An 18,986-nucleotide genomic window follows, 5' to 3' on the forward strand; every position below is an offset into this window, starting at 1 on the left:
CTTGCAGCGAGAGCTGGTCTCACTGGGGGCTGCAGTCCTCAGTGTCGCGTGCCCGATGTCGGCGTGCGCGACTGCATTACCAGTAGGGCGCCCCGCGCCTACTGGATGTTCGCGTTTTTTGTTGGTCCGCGGCGATGCCTAGCATCGCCACGACGGCCATCGCCAGGGGGCATGGGAGCTGTGCACTCCCGCGCGAAGTGACCGATCCTTCCGCAACGGAAGCATCGCACGTTGCCTCCCTGCTGCTGGTAACCAGCAGTTGTTGCGTTCGAGAGGTCCATTGGCTCCGGACCTCCCGTCCTCGCTACCGGGCGTGGTTGCGGCCTCGGCGCAATTTGATGGAGTTTAGCCCGCCGCAGGCTAAACGCTTCTTGCATGGCAAGGGTGATTGCAGCTTCGAGAGTACTCGGGTACTCTCGGAAGAGATAGGTCTTCACAGGCCCATCTATAAGCCCCTTCATTAACGTGACGACCTTAGTCGCCTCGATAATCGGGTTAGTCACGATATTTGAGACCAAGTATCGTGCGCGCTGCGCGTAAGCATGGACGTCATGCTTACCCTGCTGAAGGTCGAGGAACTCCGCCCTCGACCGGAACTCGTTTTGCGGGGGCTCAAACGCTTGTTTGAGCTCCTCTTTGAACACTTCGTACGTGCTGAAGCACGTAGGATCGGAGAGTCGGCGTCCATACGCCCAACGCCTTGCGCGTCCGCCAAGACAGGACATGGCGAACGCGACCTTCGACAGCGGGTCGACGATGCGTCGAGCCGCTATGGCTGTGTCCAGCTCGACAAGCCATCGGAGGAGAGGCTCGCCCTCTCTTCCCACGTAATAGCTTACGCTCAACTTTAATGGTTGAGCACGCGGTGTCGTCCCTGACGACGCCGTCACTGAGGAAGCAGCATCACGCTGCTCCTTCATGATAAATCCCAGAGCAACACCATGTTGCTCCGTCGGCGATAGCGTGCGCAACATCGTAGCTATCGCCGCTTCTCCAATGACTGTTGACAGTCGTTGGAGGGCTTCCCACTCTGGGTCAGACAGGTGGGAGCAGTCAGCGCCTGCAACATGCGTTGCAGGCGTGTTGGAGCTCTCCATGGGCACCTCCGTGCTCATGTGGTTCTCCGCTCCGCGTTCGTACACCGCGTACGAACGTCAAGCAGTCGGTCGTTGGACGGACTACAAAGTGCTACCAGGTGTAGTGGGTCTAACTTGACTCACTACTTTTGCTTACACGTTGCGCAACGTGTAGGAGGAAGCGTAAGTACTTAGTAATTACTTAGGTTAATTATATTTCAATACACAAATATAATTTAAATCAGATAAGACTCCAAGTGACTTAGATTAGGTAAAATGAGAACTGTATGGCTTGTAAATTGATCTTCCTCCTAAATCTGCTAAAAACTGTTTATCATCTATAAAAGGGGTTGACAGCGGCTGGCTGTCAGAGCTCCGCCAATATGCACGTATCTAATTGGTAGAAAGATGCTGCTTTCTACCAACAGGATCTTTGGGTAGGTGTGGATCACTCATTGTGGTGGTCCACTTCAATGTATCCATTGGTGTGACTTACACCAAGGTGAGGAAGTATCTAAAACTTTTAACAGATATCCTATCTGTTAAATTCACAAGTGGCGTGTAGCCACTTGTACGTGTAACCCCGTTACATTTCCCCTGTGTACCGAGCTTCCGCTTGTGTACCGACGGAAGACTCAGCGTCACTAACCACGAGCAAAGGCTAGCACGCTCTCACACACAAAATATACCTCGCAGGCCCTCGGAAGGAAGGGTCCCGGCCTTTTACAGCATGATAGGAGGTGCCGGAGCTATACTCCGGCGGGAAGAAATAAATGGAGTGCGCTCTCGCCCCTCGTTCCTGGCGACGACTCGTCGCTACCAATACACCGGCCACTAACTTTTGGCCCTGTCAGGGATGAACACACGCTATACTAGTAAATGTGCCCACCGACAGTCATAATCCTACCTACCAGGTTTACCTTGAGCTGCAGGTCGTCCACTACAGGCACCGGTGTCGCCCTTGCGTGGTTGGGAGGAAAAGTTGTTCTGTTATTGTTGCCCAAAGGTCTTGTCTTCTCTTAAGTTTCCTATCGATCAATACAAATATCAAGTATAAACGCGTCCGTTTTGGACCGCCAATTGTAACCTACGACTCTTCGTCCTTTCGCTGTGACGTGACGGCGCTACCGACGACTCAAACGGCCGCTGAAAACGCCACCGACGACTGGGGACAGGCACCGACGACTCATAAGTTCGGATCTTGCAAGTAGGTTCGCACCGTACCTAGCGGGCTGCAACCGCCCGCGCTTGACTTGTAACAGTCGACGAATCATCGTCACCGACCAATTTAGGCCAATCAGCGATCGGGGCGTTTGGTCCAATGACTGGTGATGGTTGTGACTTGCCAGTTGGCGCCGGCGCCTCGAGTCTTCTTCGCCCCCTGTCTCGACTTTGGGTTTGGGCTTCGACTTTCATTTCCCGATACCACAACTGCCCCCACCGCGACTCGAGCGGCTTGCTGGTGAGCGTGGGGGTGCTCCTGCGTCATGGTCGGTACTTCGCGCGCTGCCTAGTCCGCCGTGAACTCGGCCCTTAGGGCTCTCGGCGCGTCTCGGTCTTCGCTCCAGGTAAGCCGTCTTCTCTCGTCCGCTCACTGTCTTCACTGCTGATCACGAGCTTGGTATCTTTGTCTGTCTTCGCCTGGTCGAGGAAGCGCGCTTGGTGCTGGCAGTCCACCTGCTGTTCCTGCTGCCTCGCAGTCAGCAGTGTCCGAGGATGAGAGCTTTGCTGAGTCGACGGGTAGCTCGACCGCGGTGAGTTTCCTGCCGTCTTCTCGCCTTCTGTCAGCTTCACGCTAGGTGCTGATGGTTGGCAACTTTGTCCTGGCATCTCCGGGGGTTGAGTTCACTCGTTGGCGGCGGTACGCCAAACCAAGCTTCACCGGAAGCGTCCGCTGGGTCGTTCGCGTCACTGGCCACCTCTCGTGCTGTTCCTTCGGTACGTCTCGTTGACTTGCACCTTGATCTTGGGCTGCTGTCGCTTACCTTCGGGGTTGTTATCTTCGTCTCTTGTCTTGCAGGACACTTCTCTGGTTGATGTGCCCGTTGGTAATGCTGCCGGCGACTCGGTTGCGATCCCGTCGTCACAGCTAGTTGCTCGGCATTCTGCTCCGTGTGCTGGAGCTGGCTGTTCCACCACGGACGACTCGCAGATCACTGTGTCGCGTGAACTCCTCGAACAGAACGTCTTGAAAGCCTGTGCTGAGGCATCGGAGCGCGTGATCACGGTGTTGGATCCTCGACTGGATCTCATCGGTCGACTTAATGTCACCTTACACCAGGGTCCCAACATCCGTGGAGACCGTCACGTGGGTTCTCGCTTGGCTGCCGCCCGCTCGCTGGAAGACGTGGTGACGGCATCTCAGCCCAATATGGGTGTTCATGACGACATCAACTTGGACCTGGCCGTGATGCGAGGTCAGTTGCATTCTGCTGAAGCTGCGCGCGCTGCCGCCGAAAACTCGGCGATGAAGAAATCTTTCAAGCACGAGAACGCCATGGTATTCGTCAAGCAAGCAAGCGCGGAGGTCAAGCACTCCAAGAAGGAAGTCAAGCGTTTGCGGGTCTTGGAGGCTCACTGCCTCCAAGTGATGGAGGGTCTTCGGGGAGCTGTCGATGCGTACACCGAGACGGCCGCCCGCTTGGAAAACCGCGTGAGGGCCGCCGATGATGAGTGCAAGCGGCTGGCCCTCCAGCTCACTCGCGAGCAGACAGCGTTCAAGGCTGTCGTGGCGTCGTCGACTGCACAAAGCAAGCATCTTCATGATCTTCTGGCTCGCTTGGATGCCGGCGATGACTCGTCGTCGACTCGCCTCCAGCGCCGAATTGAAGACCTTCAAGAGCAGGTGAAACGGCTAACGCGCGCCAACCGGACTCTTCGGACGCACGTCAAGTTTTAAGACATGGACCCAGACGTCATTGTGCTGATCTCCGAAGGTTCGTACCGGTTGTTGAGTTGCTGCATGTGCTGGCTTGTGTTCTGACTCTGGGCGATGACTCATGGCTTACAGGTTTGTCGACTGGCGAGATGAACGGGAACCTGCTGGACATTAGTCAAGAGACTCGGCGAGTCCTCAAGGACATGGTGGCTAATGGCGATCCGTTTCGCACCGAGAATGCCATTGCCGTTGCCTTGGTCCACGCTGCCTTCCTGGAATCGGATTCTCGTGTTGAGTTGTCGTCGGAGGAGCGGTCGGCTGAGGCGAACAAGACAACGCCTGGAACTCGTGCTGCCGACGTCGAATCAGACCGGGCTTCGTGCGCCGCGGAGTTGGTCGCTCAGGCAAGCGCTCCTCACAAGCGGAGGTCGGTTCCCGTCATCTGCGCGGTCCGTCAAGTTCCGTTTCCGGTTCGGCGTCGCAAAAGCGGCTTCGTTCTTCGTCAATCCAGCGCAGTCCGTCCGGCAGTCGTCCGGGCAAGAGACCTCGCCGCCCCGCCGAAGTCTCAGTTTCTGCTACTCGTGGACCCCGTATATTTTCTTCTCGTTGAGGTGGTAGCCGTGAGTCTTCGGTGACGGCTCCTGGTGATTCTCGGACTTCTGCTCAAGATGGTAAGCTCTTGGAAGCGGAGGTGGAGGTTGTTCTTTCTCCTCCTGCCGAGCAAGTTCACGTCGACTCTGGCGCTTCTCTCGAGTGGCTTCCAGACACTGGTTCGGAGGCGGAGAATTTGGTTGTTGGATCAATGATTGGGTTGTCGGAGCTCGCTCTCGAATCCTCTTCTCTCTTGGAGCTTCCAGGTTCCGAGTCTTCGGGAGCTGTCCAGGGTGTAGGTGCAATGCCTTAGGAGCCGCCTCCTGCTCCACCGAAGACCTATTGCCGTCAACGTCGTCGTCCTTCGGTTCCGCGTCAGCCTGCGTCGTCTGGTAGCAGTCGTCCACCCCTGGGTCAGGTCCGAGTTCCCTGCGTCCGCTTACGGTGCCTTCGCCGGTGCGTGGTCAACAGACCCTCGTCCGATTTTCCAAGCAAGTGGCCAAGTGGGCTGTGCCTTACATCGAGCCGCCTTTTACGCTTCCCGGGGCTCTCAAGTGCTGGACCCAGATGCTGAACGCTCGGTTGCCTGCACCGCTGCCTCGGGATATCCGAATTCTTTCCAGTCCTGAAGACATCGCGGCGTTCGCGGATTATAAGAACCCTGATCATCCATGGCAGAAGCTGCAACGGCGACTCCCGTCCCGAGCGTGCCTCTTTGACATTTCAGAGTTTGATTCCGACTCCAAGGTGTCCCAGTGGGCGTCACCGATGACTCGGGTGATGGGATATAGGAGCAACTTCCATGGGAGTGGCGACTCGGACAACGCCGACCTTGGTTTCTCGCTTTTGGGAGCGCAATCACTAGATCCGTCCGAAGGCTGTGGACACTACGTTCGCCGCAATTGCCGCTGACTGGGATATGATGGACTGGAAGACTCAGACGAAGAAGGACTTGGATGCTTTGAAGGCTGCCTGGTCGAGGTACGTGGTCGAGCGCAACAAACCCAGCGACCGTCTCCGCGCCAAGATGGTCCCGCACATCTAGAAGTGGAGCAGCAGCAAAGGTCCTGGCTCCTCGGAAGTGAAGCCTGAATTCATGCTCGAGCCGACCACGCCCAGGTATTCTCGGGAACACTTGCCTTGGGAGCCCAAGACCGTCGACTGGTTGAGCGAGGTCGCGGCTCTGGACGCTGCGGAGCCTTGGCGGAACGGCTGGATAGATGTGCCGGAGCAGCTCCCCTACAACACCACGTTTGTCACGTGTAATCCGTCGGATCCGCTCTTTGTCCCGGCTGGTTCTTCGCGCGCCTTTGTTGGTCGTCGAGTCGTTCCAAGATCGTCGCTGCAACCGGTTAATTGAGCCCAGAATGGGTGGTCGAGTTTGGTGATGCTCGCGTTCCTACTGCGTCCGAGTCTTCGCCGAATGCTGCGTCCGCCCTGGAAGGACAAGCATCGGATGCTACTGGTGGCTCCGACGACTCGAGTCTGCGTGGTGTCTTGACTCGAGCAGTTGTTGTTTTGATATTGAGTGGTTGAAGTTGAGTTCAAGCGAGTCGTCAGCAGCGTCTTCTATCCATTTGGCTGTCATTTCCAGTCCCGCTTCTGAGTTGTCGTTGATTTAGCTGTCCGTCTTGGTAGAGTTTAATTTTCAAATTCAAAAGGTAATACCGTAGTAGCTGTTTTCGGCTGTGGTCTTGGGCTGCGTTGCCCCAAGTAACGATCATCATAGCGGTAACTCATTGCCACCTAGTCTTCGTCAGGGACCATCTGCAGGCGCTGTTCACTTCTGTTTCGCTGCAGGTAATCGTAGCGGAGCCCACCGCAAGAAAGGTTAGCAGCTGGCTCCCACGTTGGTTCATCGTAGCCGATCCATTTCACTCTAAATTCTCGTACTGCCCTCTCAATTCCCGTGGACAACGGCCCACAGTCGTCCAGGATGGCTTCAACTTCATATTCTCCTGTCACGTGATCCGGCTCCCAGCTGTCTTCAGGGAGCAGTTCTTCATCAAATCCTAGCCGTGTGACGTCGACAACGCCGGGCGCGAGGCGAGTCTTCGGTCGATCTCCAAATTCATCAACAAGCTTCAGTCGGGAGATATGGACGACTGGATAAAATTGGTATCTACTGTGGTCTGGTAACTCGAGTTCGAAGGCATAGTCTTCGACCCTCTTTTTGATCCGAAAGGGCCCATGCCACCGGTGTGCTAGTTTCTTGGTGAGGCCGGACTTAACTCTCTCTCCATGTACAACCAAACCCTGCTGCCGACCTCAAACGGAGCAGGTTGCATTGGTTTCCGGCCTGCAATCGGCTCAATTCCGCCAGTATTCGGTGGATCCACCCTGTCTAGAGAGACATGTCCCCCTTTCCCACAAGCGGTTAGTTTGAGGCACTCGCCGACGACTCGCGAGTCGTCAGTGGCTCATGCGTACTCAGTTTGAGCGACAGGTCACTTGGGACGGTGGTGTCTCGTACCATAGACGGTTGGTCTTGTGCTGTCGCCGACGACTCGGGTTCCCGAGTCTTCGCCGGTATCGCTTTCGCTTTCCTGCTTAGGTTGGCGTTGTGTTCTCGGGCCCTGCGAGCCTTCTCAGTGGCTTGGTATTCCTTGGCCATTTCCATTGCAAGCTGGTGTTGTTTGTTGACCTCGCGGCGCCACGCCTGTCCGTCTGACTGCTTCGGCGTGCCGTGTCGGAGCGAGGATGACATGGCTTTCAGCGTTGACTTGGCATCCCACCCGTGCACCAAGTAGAATGGTGTTCCCTTCCGAGTGGTGTCTTGTGAGTTGTTGATGGCGAAGACTAAGCGCTCCTCGATCTCGCCCCAGTCTTGTTGGAGCGGGTCGTCGGCGTATTCCTTGACGGATTACAATACGGTATTGACTGACCGTGCTTGCTGTCCGTTGGCTCGCGGACGGTAACTCAGCGTTGCTCGGGACCTTGACTGCATCATTTCTGCAAACGCTTGGAACACTTCGCTCATGAACCGTGGGTCGCGGTCATGGCGGATGAGTGATGGCGCACCGAATCGTCGGGATATGCATTCTTCGAATGCTTGTGCCACATTGAGTGCACCCGTATCCGCCATGGCTTTCGCAATGATAAACCCGTAAAAGAACATTGGAAGAGCAGCAGGGCTGTGTTGCCCCTCCGAGTCTTCGGCAGTGGTATCACGAAGTCCATAGACACTATCTGGAAAGGCCGTTCCGCCAGCACGTTGCCAGGAGAGTATCCTTTCAGTTGGGGGCGGCTTTTGCTGGTGCTGCAGTCGGGGCACGACTTCACGTGTTTCTCCACGTCAGGGTAGAGTCCCAACCAGTAGTAATCTCGCTTGACTCGCTGGTAGGTTCTCACCTCACACTGATGGCCGCCTTCCAGCGAGTCATGACAGTTCTGGAGTACTTCTTGAACCATCGTGATGGGTACCACCAGACGCAGCGAGATCTCCTCTTGCGTCTCAGCGTCACGCCGACGACTCGTTCCCACGTAGTGTAGCAAATTGTCCTCCGACAACACGAACCTATCTGCGATTTTCCATGCATCTCTGGCGGCTCGGTATCCAAGTTTCTCGGCATCTCCACGTAATAAGGTCTTCAAGCTAGCCCATCTTAATTCTTCGTCTTGTGCTGCAGCTATGCGCTGTCGTCTCTCCTCGTGGACTTCCACAGGATATATGTATTGTGCGTTAGGAGCTGCTGGTGGAGCTTGAGTGGGTTCTGGAAGTTGAATTTCGGGAGGGTTCTGGTTAGGGGGAGTCTTCGGCAGTGTCTTTGGCTTGTCTTGTGTGAATTGGACATGTTTATCTTGCTCATGGTCTGCGCCCGAGTCATCATCAGTACCACTCCAGACTCTGGACACACGAAATCAGCAAATGTTTTGCGTTTCAAGGTTGAGACACTGCCCAGATTTTGAATAGAGCCTCCTGGAACCAGGTTTTGTGCTTCTGATCTTTGCGGCGGCGATTCGTAGATCCCTTCTTGTATCCGATTAAGTCCGGCCAACTCTGCTTTCCGGTTTTCACTCAGAATGACCTTGGAAACCTTTGACACCAAGGCTTCAGTTGCCAACGAGTATTGTATTCGCGTACCACGTGCAGATATTTGACTGATCGCAACCGTGCCGTGATCTCATTGTGATGATTCATCTGTGCCATCAGTGACTTCTACCGGCAAGCTATCACCCCTAGGGATTGCTGGATCGCGAGTCTCGAGTCTCCCACGACCACCAAGTCTTCGGCATCGTGTTCAATCGCGACGAGAACGCCGTTGTTCATGCCGGTGTACTCGGCGATGTTGACCGTGGTCCTCGCGAGGTAAGCGTTCGCTGCAATCACTATTTTCCACTCCGGAAGGCTTCAAAAGATCCATGAACGGCTGCCGTAGTCACCGTACTTCTCAGTCATCGCTGCACGTCGAAAGAAACCGCAATGCCTGTATGAGTCGTCGGTAGGCGTGAATAAAACAAGTTTGGGTCCAGGCGAGTCGTCGGTGAGCCTTTAGTCGGCGGGGCAAGCAGTTCCAGTGAGTCATCGAGATCCCCGAAGTTGGACACCGTCGTCCGGAGCAACTGGGTGAAGGCGCAGTTCGTCTCCTTGGTTTGTCGGACGATCAGATGCCACGGGGAGAGTAATACCGCGAATTGTACAGCTCTCCCAAAGATCGACTTTGACTTGGTTATATACTCCAATGTGAGAAGCGAGTGTAGACTCGAATTGTCCGCCCCGCCAACTGGGTGTAGCAAGTCGTCAGTAGTAACAGCAGCGCTAGCACTTCTTTCTCCGCCACATGATAGTTCTTCCCGGCATCCTTCAATATTCTTCCGCAGAAGCGAACCGGGTGCAACGTCTCATTATGCAGCTGTAGCAGCGTGGAACTCAATGTCCACTCAGTTGTGAACAGCATGACGTGAACTTCCTTGGTGCGGCCGAATTGGCGGAGTATCTGCGCCGCCGCAACCTTGTCTTGGAGAGCTTAGAAACTCCGGCGGGCAATTGTGAGGTCACCCCCCGGTGCGAAATCGTCTTCTTTGAGCTGATACAGCGCCGCACCGTAGACAGCGAAGTCTTGGATGAAGCAGCCGTAACAATTCAGCGCACCTAGGAAGACTGCATTCCCTTCTTTATTCGTGGGAAAGACAGCCTAGTGATTGCGTCCAGCTTCTTCGGGTCGGGTCGAATGCCGTCTTTGACACTTCATGGGACAGGAAGTCGACACGTCCTTGCACGAAATTACTCTTGGTAAAGCTGACGCTGATCCGGCACTCTTCAAAACGATTGAGGAGTCGGTCCCGCGTCGCCAAACAACTGTCGAAGGCTTTGCCACCGAAGCAGATGTCGTCCAGGAAGGACCGCCGGTCGAACACAGGCACCAGCGACGACTCGTCGGCTTCGTTGGTCGTAAACATATCGGCTTCTGGGTCGTTAATGAGCCAAGTAATGGGTTCAACCGTCTCCGAGCCATCACGGGCGGCTGCAAACTTGGTTCGAGTAGTCGCTGTAGTGCCTGGTGGGCGAGGCGATGACTCGAGTCGTCGATAGTGCTCTGCCGAGTCTTCGACGGCTTTTATCTTTGCTGCAAAGACATCCCAGTCGCCTTTCGGTTGCACAAATCCCCATAACGCGTTGTTTATCATCCGCTGGTAGATAATCGGCGCATTCTTGAGGCCGAAAGGCATTCGTAGCCACTCGAAGTGCCCCAGAGGACACACAAAAGCTGAAATCTTGTGCGCGCGTAGAGTCATCAGGATAGCCCAAAATCCGCTGGCCGCGTCGAGGGAGCAGAACCACAGGTAGGTCTCCAGGTCCGTGAGCAAGTCGTCGACGAGTGGCATGGCGTACTCCAGGATCGCCGTTACTGCGTTGACCATCTTGTAGTCGATACAGAGGCGGATGTCCTGGCCATTCTCCTTGACGAAAATGACGATGGGTGAGGCCCGCCGGCTGTCTGAGAACGCCATGAGCCCCGCCTTGAGCAGTTCGTACATAATCTTGAGATGCTTGAATGGGATCCGTCGGGCCCGTTGTTTTCTCGTGCCCTTGCACATCTATGTCACAGACAACGCGATAAGCTGGTGGAGGTAGAGCATTCCCGCTTGTAATCTTGATTTTTTCATGACGTCGGAGTACTTCAATCAGATTCTCTTGCTGCTCTGCCGACATCTCGGGATTCTTGATATTTGCGGCCGCGTAGTCGAGCGTTGTCGGTACTGTTTCCAACATATCGGGGAGGAATGCTAATTCATGCGCATAGTCCTCCAGTTCGATGTCCGTCGCCGGGTGCTCAGTCGTCTCATCGTCTCTGTCGGCGGTACCTTCCGTGGTCAGTACACGCATTGCTGCTATGAACGTCTGGTCGAGAGTCGTTGAAATATCTCCGAAGTCTCGGCTGGATGCAATCTGAATCATCGGTGGATGCCCCTGCGCATTGTACTCCAGTCCTTTGTCTTCGTCGCGTCTTACCGTCGACTCGGTGGTCTCCAGTCCTGATCTAGCTGCCTCTGGAGTCATGACTTCATCGTCAGTCGTCGTCACCCCCGTCGAGTCGCCGGTAGTAGCGTCGAGTCGTCGGTGGTGTTCCTCCGCCATCAATTATGAGTCATCAGTCACCGACGAGTCGTCGGCACTGTCACATTCACTGTTGACGTGTGGATTCTCGCCCGAGCCTTCGTCAGGTCGCTGCAGGACACCTGTAGGCGTGGGGTAACTCGGTCGTTCCACCGCTGGAGGCTGTCTGGCCAACCATTGCTGGTAGAGTTCAGCTTCCCACTTGAGTAATGTCTTGTCTCGTGCGGCAGCGTATGCGAGCACCTGCCACACCTTGTACTTTGCAGAATCCAGCTGCACATCGCCTTCAGTCCTCGGTAGCGACCCAATCGGAACCCAGATTATCACCGGGAAGTGCACAGAACAACCCGCCAGCCGATCCGTGGCTTTGGTTAGTCGAATCCTGACCAGACGTCCCCTGTAGAACTTGGTGACAGTCGGGATGAACGTGTCAGTTCGGCAAATCCACGGCACGCGAGTCGTCGGCTCGGGTTGTTGCCGCTGTAGCTTGAACTCGTCCCATTCGTGGCCCGGTATTTGCATTGGTTCTGTCGGACCCTACGCGACGTGGCTTCCTCCGACCTCGTCCATCACGTTTTGAGTCTTGATCAGCGGGATCATTACCTCGTCGGGAAGCTTGGCCGTCGCGTTAAGAAGGTCCAGACGGATACCGGCTGGAATCATAAAATCGGTGGCAAGCACCACCTCTACCCCGGCGCAGTGGTCCATAATCCAGACCTCGAAAACATAAACGCGCTCCCATCCAAGGGTGACTTTCATCTTCGCCCGGCGAGTCGTCATCATCTTGCCTTGGTGATCCCTTGTATATCCATGCAACGTCCATGCCCCACTACTTCGCGGAGTCTCAGTCGCCTGGCACGTTTCTCAGAGATGACACTGACGTTTGCCCCAGTGTCCAGCAATATCCTCCTGCACTAGTCGCCCACAGCTCCATTCACCAATGTCCGCATGCTTACGCGCTTGTCAAATTTCTGCGCCGACCACCATCCCATCCGTTCTCCGGCTAAGAGTCATACTTCCGGGGCGAGTCGTCGGCGCGAGTCTTCCTGTACTGCACTTGTCAGCCAGTCATTGGCAGTATCTGCAACCTCTTCCTTGTCGTCTTCTTCACACAATACACCTCCACCGAGGTAGTCGCCTCTCTCCTTTTCCAGTTTCGTCGTTTTCATGTCGTTATCTTGGTCAGTCTTTGTCCATTTGCACTCGCCCACAAATGCAAAGATGCACTCTGCTTCAATGACGGGCTCGGCTAACTGTTGCAGCCCGATGGGGACCAACCCAGTCGTAGTTGGTGGGCTGCCTAGTTTAAATGGTCCGAAAACAGTAATTCTTGGAGCTCGTGAGTGAGGGCTTTCTTGTCTACCTTGGACTTGACGATCTTGGTGATTTCGTGTAACACTTCACATTTTCCGGCGTCGTGCACTTGCTTGCACAGCTTGCACCGGTGTCGGCAGTAGTGCGCCGAGCGATGGAGACCTCCCCAGACTGCACACGGCCCGTACTGGCGAGGTTTCTCATCGCGGTAGCCGCGGCGCTGGAACCTATTATCCCGGCCTTGGCTGCGGCCCGCTGAGTCACCCCTGGGTTGCCGGTTATCAGACCGGGCGTACGTGCCTTCAGCGGCGACTCGACGTTCATTGTGGTTGGCTGCTGCGAGGTAGTGGTCGCTTCCATCTGACGAGTAGTTGTAACCCCAGTCTTCGCCGTAACGCTGTGAGTCGTCGCTGCCGTGCTCACTTCCATCTTCGCTGTTGCTGTCGCCATCATATCTGTGGCGTTGTTGCTGCAGCTCGCTCCGCGTGTCCCGCGTGTCCCGTCCATGAAGTTCGGCGACGATGTCGGCGACAGATGCTTCAGCTAGGCACACGCGAGGCATATTGCGTGAGTCTTCGCGACGACGCTCATAATCCCGTTCGCGTCGGTCGCGGCGGTTGTAAGCATCTCGCGAGTCGTCACGGCGGCGGTCATCACGTCGACGTGTGTCTTCCGAGCGCTCGTGGAGGCGCGAGTCATCTCGACGTTTGTCACCACGTCGTCGGGAGGCATCCCGAGCTCGAGAGTGAGGCAGCGACGACTCGCGGGACGAAATGCGCTCGTCAAGCTTCAGTATCTCTTGGATCATCTCTTCCAACTCGTGTATGTCTGAGATGCGCAGGTGGCACAGACGCCGTTCGAGTCCTCGGTCGCCGCAAGGCTCGATGAACCGCTTGACGTGGTCGCGTGCTTTGCGGCTGTTGCTCTCAAACCGAATTCCGGCGTTCCTGGCATAGCCATTGAGCCGGTTTAGGTAGTCGCAAACATGTTCCTTGTCTTCGCGCTTGGCTGAGTAGTAGCGAGTCTCCGCTGACTGGCTGAACTGGGAGCAGTTGTACTTGATGAAGGCCTCACTTAGGAGGCTCCATGTTCGCTTGGTCTTCTAGGACAGTTGTCGGTACCAATGCAGAGCGCCGTCCCGAAGACTCAGCTCGAAAGGCATGCACCATTCGTTGGGCGATGCTCGCGTTCCTTTCATCTCGTAGACAAAGGCGCGAAGCCATTGCATCGAGTTCTCGCTCTTGTTCCTGGTGCCCGAGAACGCCTTGATCTGCGCCAGTGGGCGATGCGTTGCCACCTCGATCCTCGGAGTCGCGTTAAGCAACTCGGATTCGGTCGCCTCACGGATTTGGCGCAGGTATTCGCCCATCTGCGCTCCTCCATCGCCGGTAAAGTCCGCTTCTTCGTCCGAAGAGTCGTCGGAGGGCCCACAGCGGCGGATCGTGCTCCGTTCTGAGCTGCTTTTCGTGCCCCTGGCCGATTTTGAGTCATCGGTGGTGCGTCCAGCGCGGTCTGAGTAGCCCGTAGTTGGTGGAGTCACCATGTGGGAGTCTTGAAAGTACGGGGATCGCTCCCCTGACGCGCTAAACACCCCTCCGGTGGGTTTTCGCGGATTGCCCTCTTCGGAGTCGTCGGCAGCGGTACGCTAGCCGGATCGACCACCTCGCGAGCTGCACGAGTCTTCTGCGAGTCGTCCAGAGTGAACGAGTTCACGCTGAAGGCTGTGCGGAGTCGCTTCTTCCATTTCCAGAGCTCCGCGCCCGCTTCGGCCGGCACCCAGCACTCCAGAGTCGACGGTGAGGGGCGCTCCAGAGGCCGAAGCCCCAATGCTTTCAGAAATCGCTCGGTTTCCTTCACCACTTGTTCGATTGTTACAGAACTCACTGAGCGAGCCAACACGTGACACAAATCGGTCCACAGCACTTGGCGAGTCATCGTTGGCTCGAATAGCTCACCTCAGTCGCTCTTCTTCATCCCTCCGTAGAGGCGACCGAGAATCACTGACCAGTTTTTCCTTTGGTTCCATAGCGTCAACTGCAGCGATAAATATTTGAAGTGACTTGGCCTTGGTCACCAGGAACTGCTGCTTGCATGGGCTGGAATCGATTAACTCATGCACACGCGATCCAGTCGAAAGGCTGACTGGATCTGCCCCAGACTCGCTAACAGCATCGTCACCGCCGTCTCTGCTTCTGGTAGGGAGGGTGATGTAGACTCCCACTCGCTATCACTTGTAGCGACGTCGTCGCTTACGGTGCTCTCTTGTCCAGGATCCGCTTCCATCGGGGCGCGAACTTAAGGAATGAGCGATGTGAGTGGTTGAGCAGCTTCAAAACACAAAACCCGCTATTTCTCGGCTTTTCACTTATGTACAATTCGGGGCTCTGAATCTTCAATCGCGTTTTTGAAACCCCTCAAAATGGTGGATAAGTATTGTTGTCTCAGATGGAGTCTACCGAATTTGAGAATTCCTACATGATACCCCAGGAACATTGAAGATGTCGCATTGCACTTGTAGACGAGATGTACAGGTGCAATGCACAAGGACAGTCCTATGATAAATGCAAATACAACGATGCACGTGTACTCATGTAGTTAGGCTTCTTCCTCGTCGGTAGTCCGTGTATAGATATTGCGATCAACCGATACGTTTGCAAGCACTACCACTCTCTTCGCTACGTAGAGTTGGTCCAGCGAACGAGAAGTTCATCAACCTCCGGCAGCAGTGTAGCTCCCGCCCCCATTGCACGAGCATAAAGTGAGCGGCCGTGCCCCGCTCACAGGGTTTTGCAATGAAGTCACCCTGCATGAACCAGTAGTAAATCTCCCGCTTTTCGGAGGATTTCAGCATTCTGCTCGCTGGACGCACTGCTGAACATGATTGGCAAGTGAGGGGTGTGCTTTAGGAAATACCTCTGTTGTAGGAAATCTCAAATTCGGTATTGAATGTTAAATCCTGCTATAACCCGGAACATATCATCAAAATCATCGTCCAGGCTTAAAGCACCTACAGTATTATCTAGACATCCTGCACTGAGCCCTTCGTCCAATTTAGCCGCTGGCAGCTCAGGATAGAAGTAGTTGACTGTCTTCTCGATATCATTGTAGGCAACAAAATCGTCGAAGAGATTTGTGAAACGGGGAAGGATGAAACAGTGTTCGTCCTTGCGACGGCGTCCTTCTGGACGTCGGCGCTGCATATGAGCCATCGGATGGCAAAATGAGCTCTGAAACATACAGTTCGAGGCCTGTATGTGATATTAATAACAAAGGGTGCACGGAGGGATCCGATTGGCTATATCAATGTTGTATGCCATAACAAATAGAAGGTGATAACAAAGGTTAGTCGGTACCTACTACTGACAACGCCTGCCTCAACAGCGGCGGCCCAGCCTTCAGGCTGAGCAAGTATCGTGACTACGGCGCCCACTTCAACTACGGCAGCGACGATTTCTTCTTTCGCGGACACGACTGTCACCATGAGTACTAGCGCACCTGCCGCAACGACAGCTACCTACCCCTGCGGTAACTACGGCCGCCCCTACTGCAACCGCCACGTCGGAGCCCACCGTAGCAACGCATGATAGCTGTTAAGCGCGGCGATCATAAAATGGCTCAACAATTTTGCAGAACCGAATTTGACGGCACTGACGAGTGTTCGATAAAAAAGGCGTAGCTCACCGAAGGCGAGATATTCGTGCGAAATGCACTTGTTGCAAACTGAGACTCGTTGCGTTGGTGATCACCAAGATCTCAGTTATTTTTTGTTGTTCGAACTTCAGGATAGAGATGCTGTAGACTACAGCCATCGCCTAAAGTTATTGCCGCCCAAGTCGAAAAGCCCTGCATGAAGCTGCACAGCAAACACGGAAGGAAGATACGCAAACTAGCTTGTACTACTCCTTTTTCGGCCCAAGTTCACCAAGAACAAGGTTCATAAAGGACAAAACCAAATGCACAAAGTGCAAGGTCAAATGCATAATCCTCAGAAAAAGAATGATCTTGCACTATATGATTTTAGGTAGGGTAATCCAATGCAAGGATTCCCCCCAAAGCACTCAGCTGAGATCGACGTGGCTCTTCAACCAGGCTAATGCTTCTCCGCCTGCTTTGTGTCAGCAATGAACTTATTTCCCATTTCGCGGCAGTATTGCTATGCACGCCGCACTACCGCGACGTTTTCACGCAGGCCTCGCGACAGGCCGGCTTACAGTGTGATTGACGCACAATACTGTATCTACTTGTAAAACCTGGGGGTGTAAAATGTGACGTGTACAATGAGGCGGCCGTAGCGAACACGCTGTGTGCCGCGTTCACAATGAGCACGGGTGAGTATCCGTTCGGAACGTTTGAGCAGCCGTGATAACTTACTCCTGACGAGTACTCTCCTCTCTAGACGTGGCCAAAAGGCAAGGACGAGTTTTTGAGTAATATATTTGAGTAGATCGGGAACGGTAAAGTGCTTCGTCCGCTAAGGAGCGGATTGAATGCGAAACATGAAAGAACCAGTGCTTGAGAACCAGCAACGCTACATTCAGCTTCTCGTTTTCGTAGCGGATTCTTTGGTGGTGCATGACGTCTTTATAGATTGAACCAACCCAATTCCTCCGATGCTGCTAGCCATGTCGCTCCAGTACGGGGGTCCGCTTGACAGTGCCCGGCTTCGGATACGTGCGCTGCCCCCAGGTAATTCTCCACCTGTAGTACTGCCTGAAATCTTCTTGGAGCCGAAGCTTCTTCGTTGACCCATAGAGCTCAGCAAGCTTTTCGGGCGTCGCGCCACCTTGAAACATGGTTTCCATCTCGGTCATAAACTTGTTCTTATGAAAATCTGCGTACCGGAGTTTTAACTTGCCAAGTCTGTTATTAATTTTGCCAAACAACGCCGCGATTTTCAAAGGAACCGTGCCACGCTCTTCTCCCATACTATCAGGCGGCGGGGAGCTGCTGACGCTTGAATATCTGCTGTCGTCGCTGTCCCAGCCTTTCTGTACGGGTGTCAAAATCTTCGTGTCCCATGGCTCTAGGCGTTCGGCTTCGCTGGTTGTAGTAGCTAAAGTCACGAGTAGGATCCATAGCAGTCTGCTAGTACGCATATTGGCTTACAGCTCAGTGGTAGAATTGTGATGTAGTCGAAGCTTGGGCTCATAGAAGGCAAAAAGAAAAGTGATATTGTTACTTAAAGTCCGTACTCTCATGTACTCTAGCTACTCACTTCATGGCCACTCCTTGTTGAATGCAGTTGTTAGTTGACGGGTCGCCCCGTAAACTTCGTCCCGTAATACGTACCGCAACAAATATAAACTACGTACTCCGTAATAAATTACCAAACCAGTGATATATAACGCAGTGCGTTACAAGAATGGTGATGGCGCGACGTTCCTGGGACGCTAATTGCGAAGTCGCCTCTTTTTGGGCATGGAGTGGGCGGCACCTTTGGCCGATCTGCAGCTGTTTTCGTAGGCGGCCGTGGGCTCGCGCTACGTGGTTCACTGGTGAACCTTGGTTTCTTAACTGGTTGCTTGCTTGGGCCTCGTTGGGTTGGACGCTCAGCGATACCATCGCTCCTATCGCGCTTTGTGCGTTTCTGGCTCTGGTATGCACGCTCCTGGTCCAGTGCCTTCTCTAGCACCAGGTCATGCAGCAGCACTTCGTCTTCCTTCGCTTTGCGCGCCTGAAAACGAGTCGCACGCTGCACTTCATCGAATAGAGCCTTGGGCTCTAACGACGCGATCAAAATACTGCAAAGTTGTTGCCTGCCATCAGAACCGGTGAAAAATTGATTCCAATCGTATTCATCGATGATGTCATGACACCGTTTGAAATATTGTATCCCTCTTTCGCTCACGTCAGTTTTAGACATGTCCATGCGCAATTGTTCACGCATTTCCGCGTGGATGTCCGGGACATCTTTATTTTTCACACTGGCGATAATTCTGTCAACCTCAGCCATAATATGGGCATCGGTGACGTCGTCAATAGAAATGTGCCAAGGAAGGAGGCACCACATGCACAGTTGCCCCTCGTCGAACGTGTTCTTGACCGGCACGATGAGATCGCCCGTGCTTTCCTTGGCGCGGCTCCGGATCGTCTCCTCGTACTCTCGGCGCTCCCTACGCCACTTCACCAAGGCCGCATGGGAGGTGCTCGCGAGCCGAGGTGGTAGGATAGGCGTGAAAATCGGGGCGCCAGCACAGTCTTGTTTGTCATCACTTGTGGTCGAATTCGTCGACCTGGTCTTGGCCATCTTCGTGGTTCTAGCAGAAAAATGCTAAAGAATTCTTTGCAGTGTCTGCAGGGAATTCGAAGACACGCTGGGGGAGTCGGCGAAGCTCCCGGAAGTTTAGCCATAGTGTATTGCCAAAGGTAAATAGCAAAGTGAATAGGACACGAGGTACTTCTAGTGCTGCGGCTCCTGCTAACCAATGAAGCCGCAGCTACTGTAATCTATGTTGCCGTTAGCTAGTGATCAAGTTTGTCGTTATGGCGCACTGGATTTCTGGCTGGTCATCAGCTTTACGTTATGCTCCGCTTGCTTTTCGTTATGCACACGATTTGTTGTCGCAGT

At 54.3% G+C, this 18,986-nt stretch overlaps 1 protein-coding gene across 1 annotated transcript in view; it reads right to left on the reverse strand.

Moving 5' to 3' along the window:
* Positions 1-18,665, reverse strand: part of IUM83_13829 (uncharacterized protein) — a gene marked incomplete at both ends in the record, with an annotated part of 42,488 nt that extends 23,823 nt beyond the window's left edge. Inside the window, one exon of the mRNA XM_067938530.1 lies at positions 18,267-18,665. Coding sequence (XP_067790813.1) covers positions 18,267-18,665 — 399 coding nt within the window. The remainder of the gene's footprint in view (positions 1-18,266) is intronic.
* Between the last annotated feature and the right edge of the window lie 321 nt (positions 18,666-18,986).

Source organism: Phytophthora cinnamomi, assembly GCF_018691715.1.
Source record: "Phytophthora cinnamomi strain GKB4 chromosome Unknown Contig44, whole genome shotgun sequence".
In the NCBI taxonomy this organism is placed as follows: Eukaryota; Oomycota; class Peronosporomycetes; order Peronosporales; family Peronosporaceae; genus Phytophthora; species Phytophthora cinnamomi.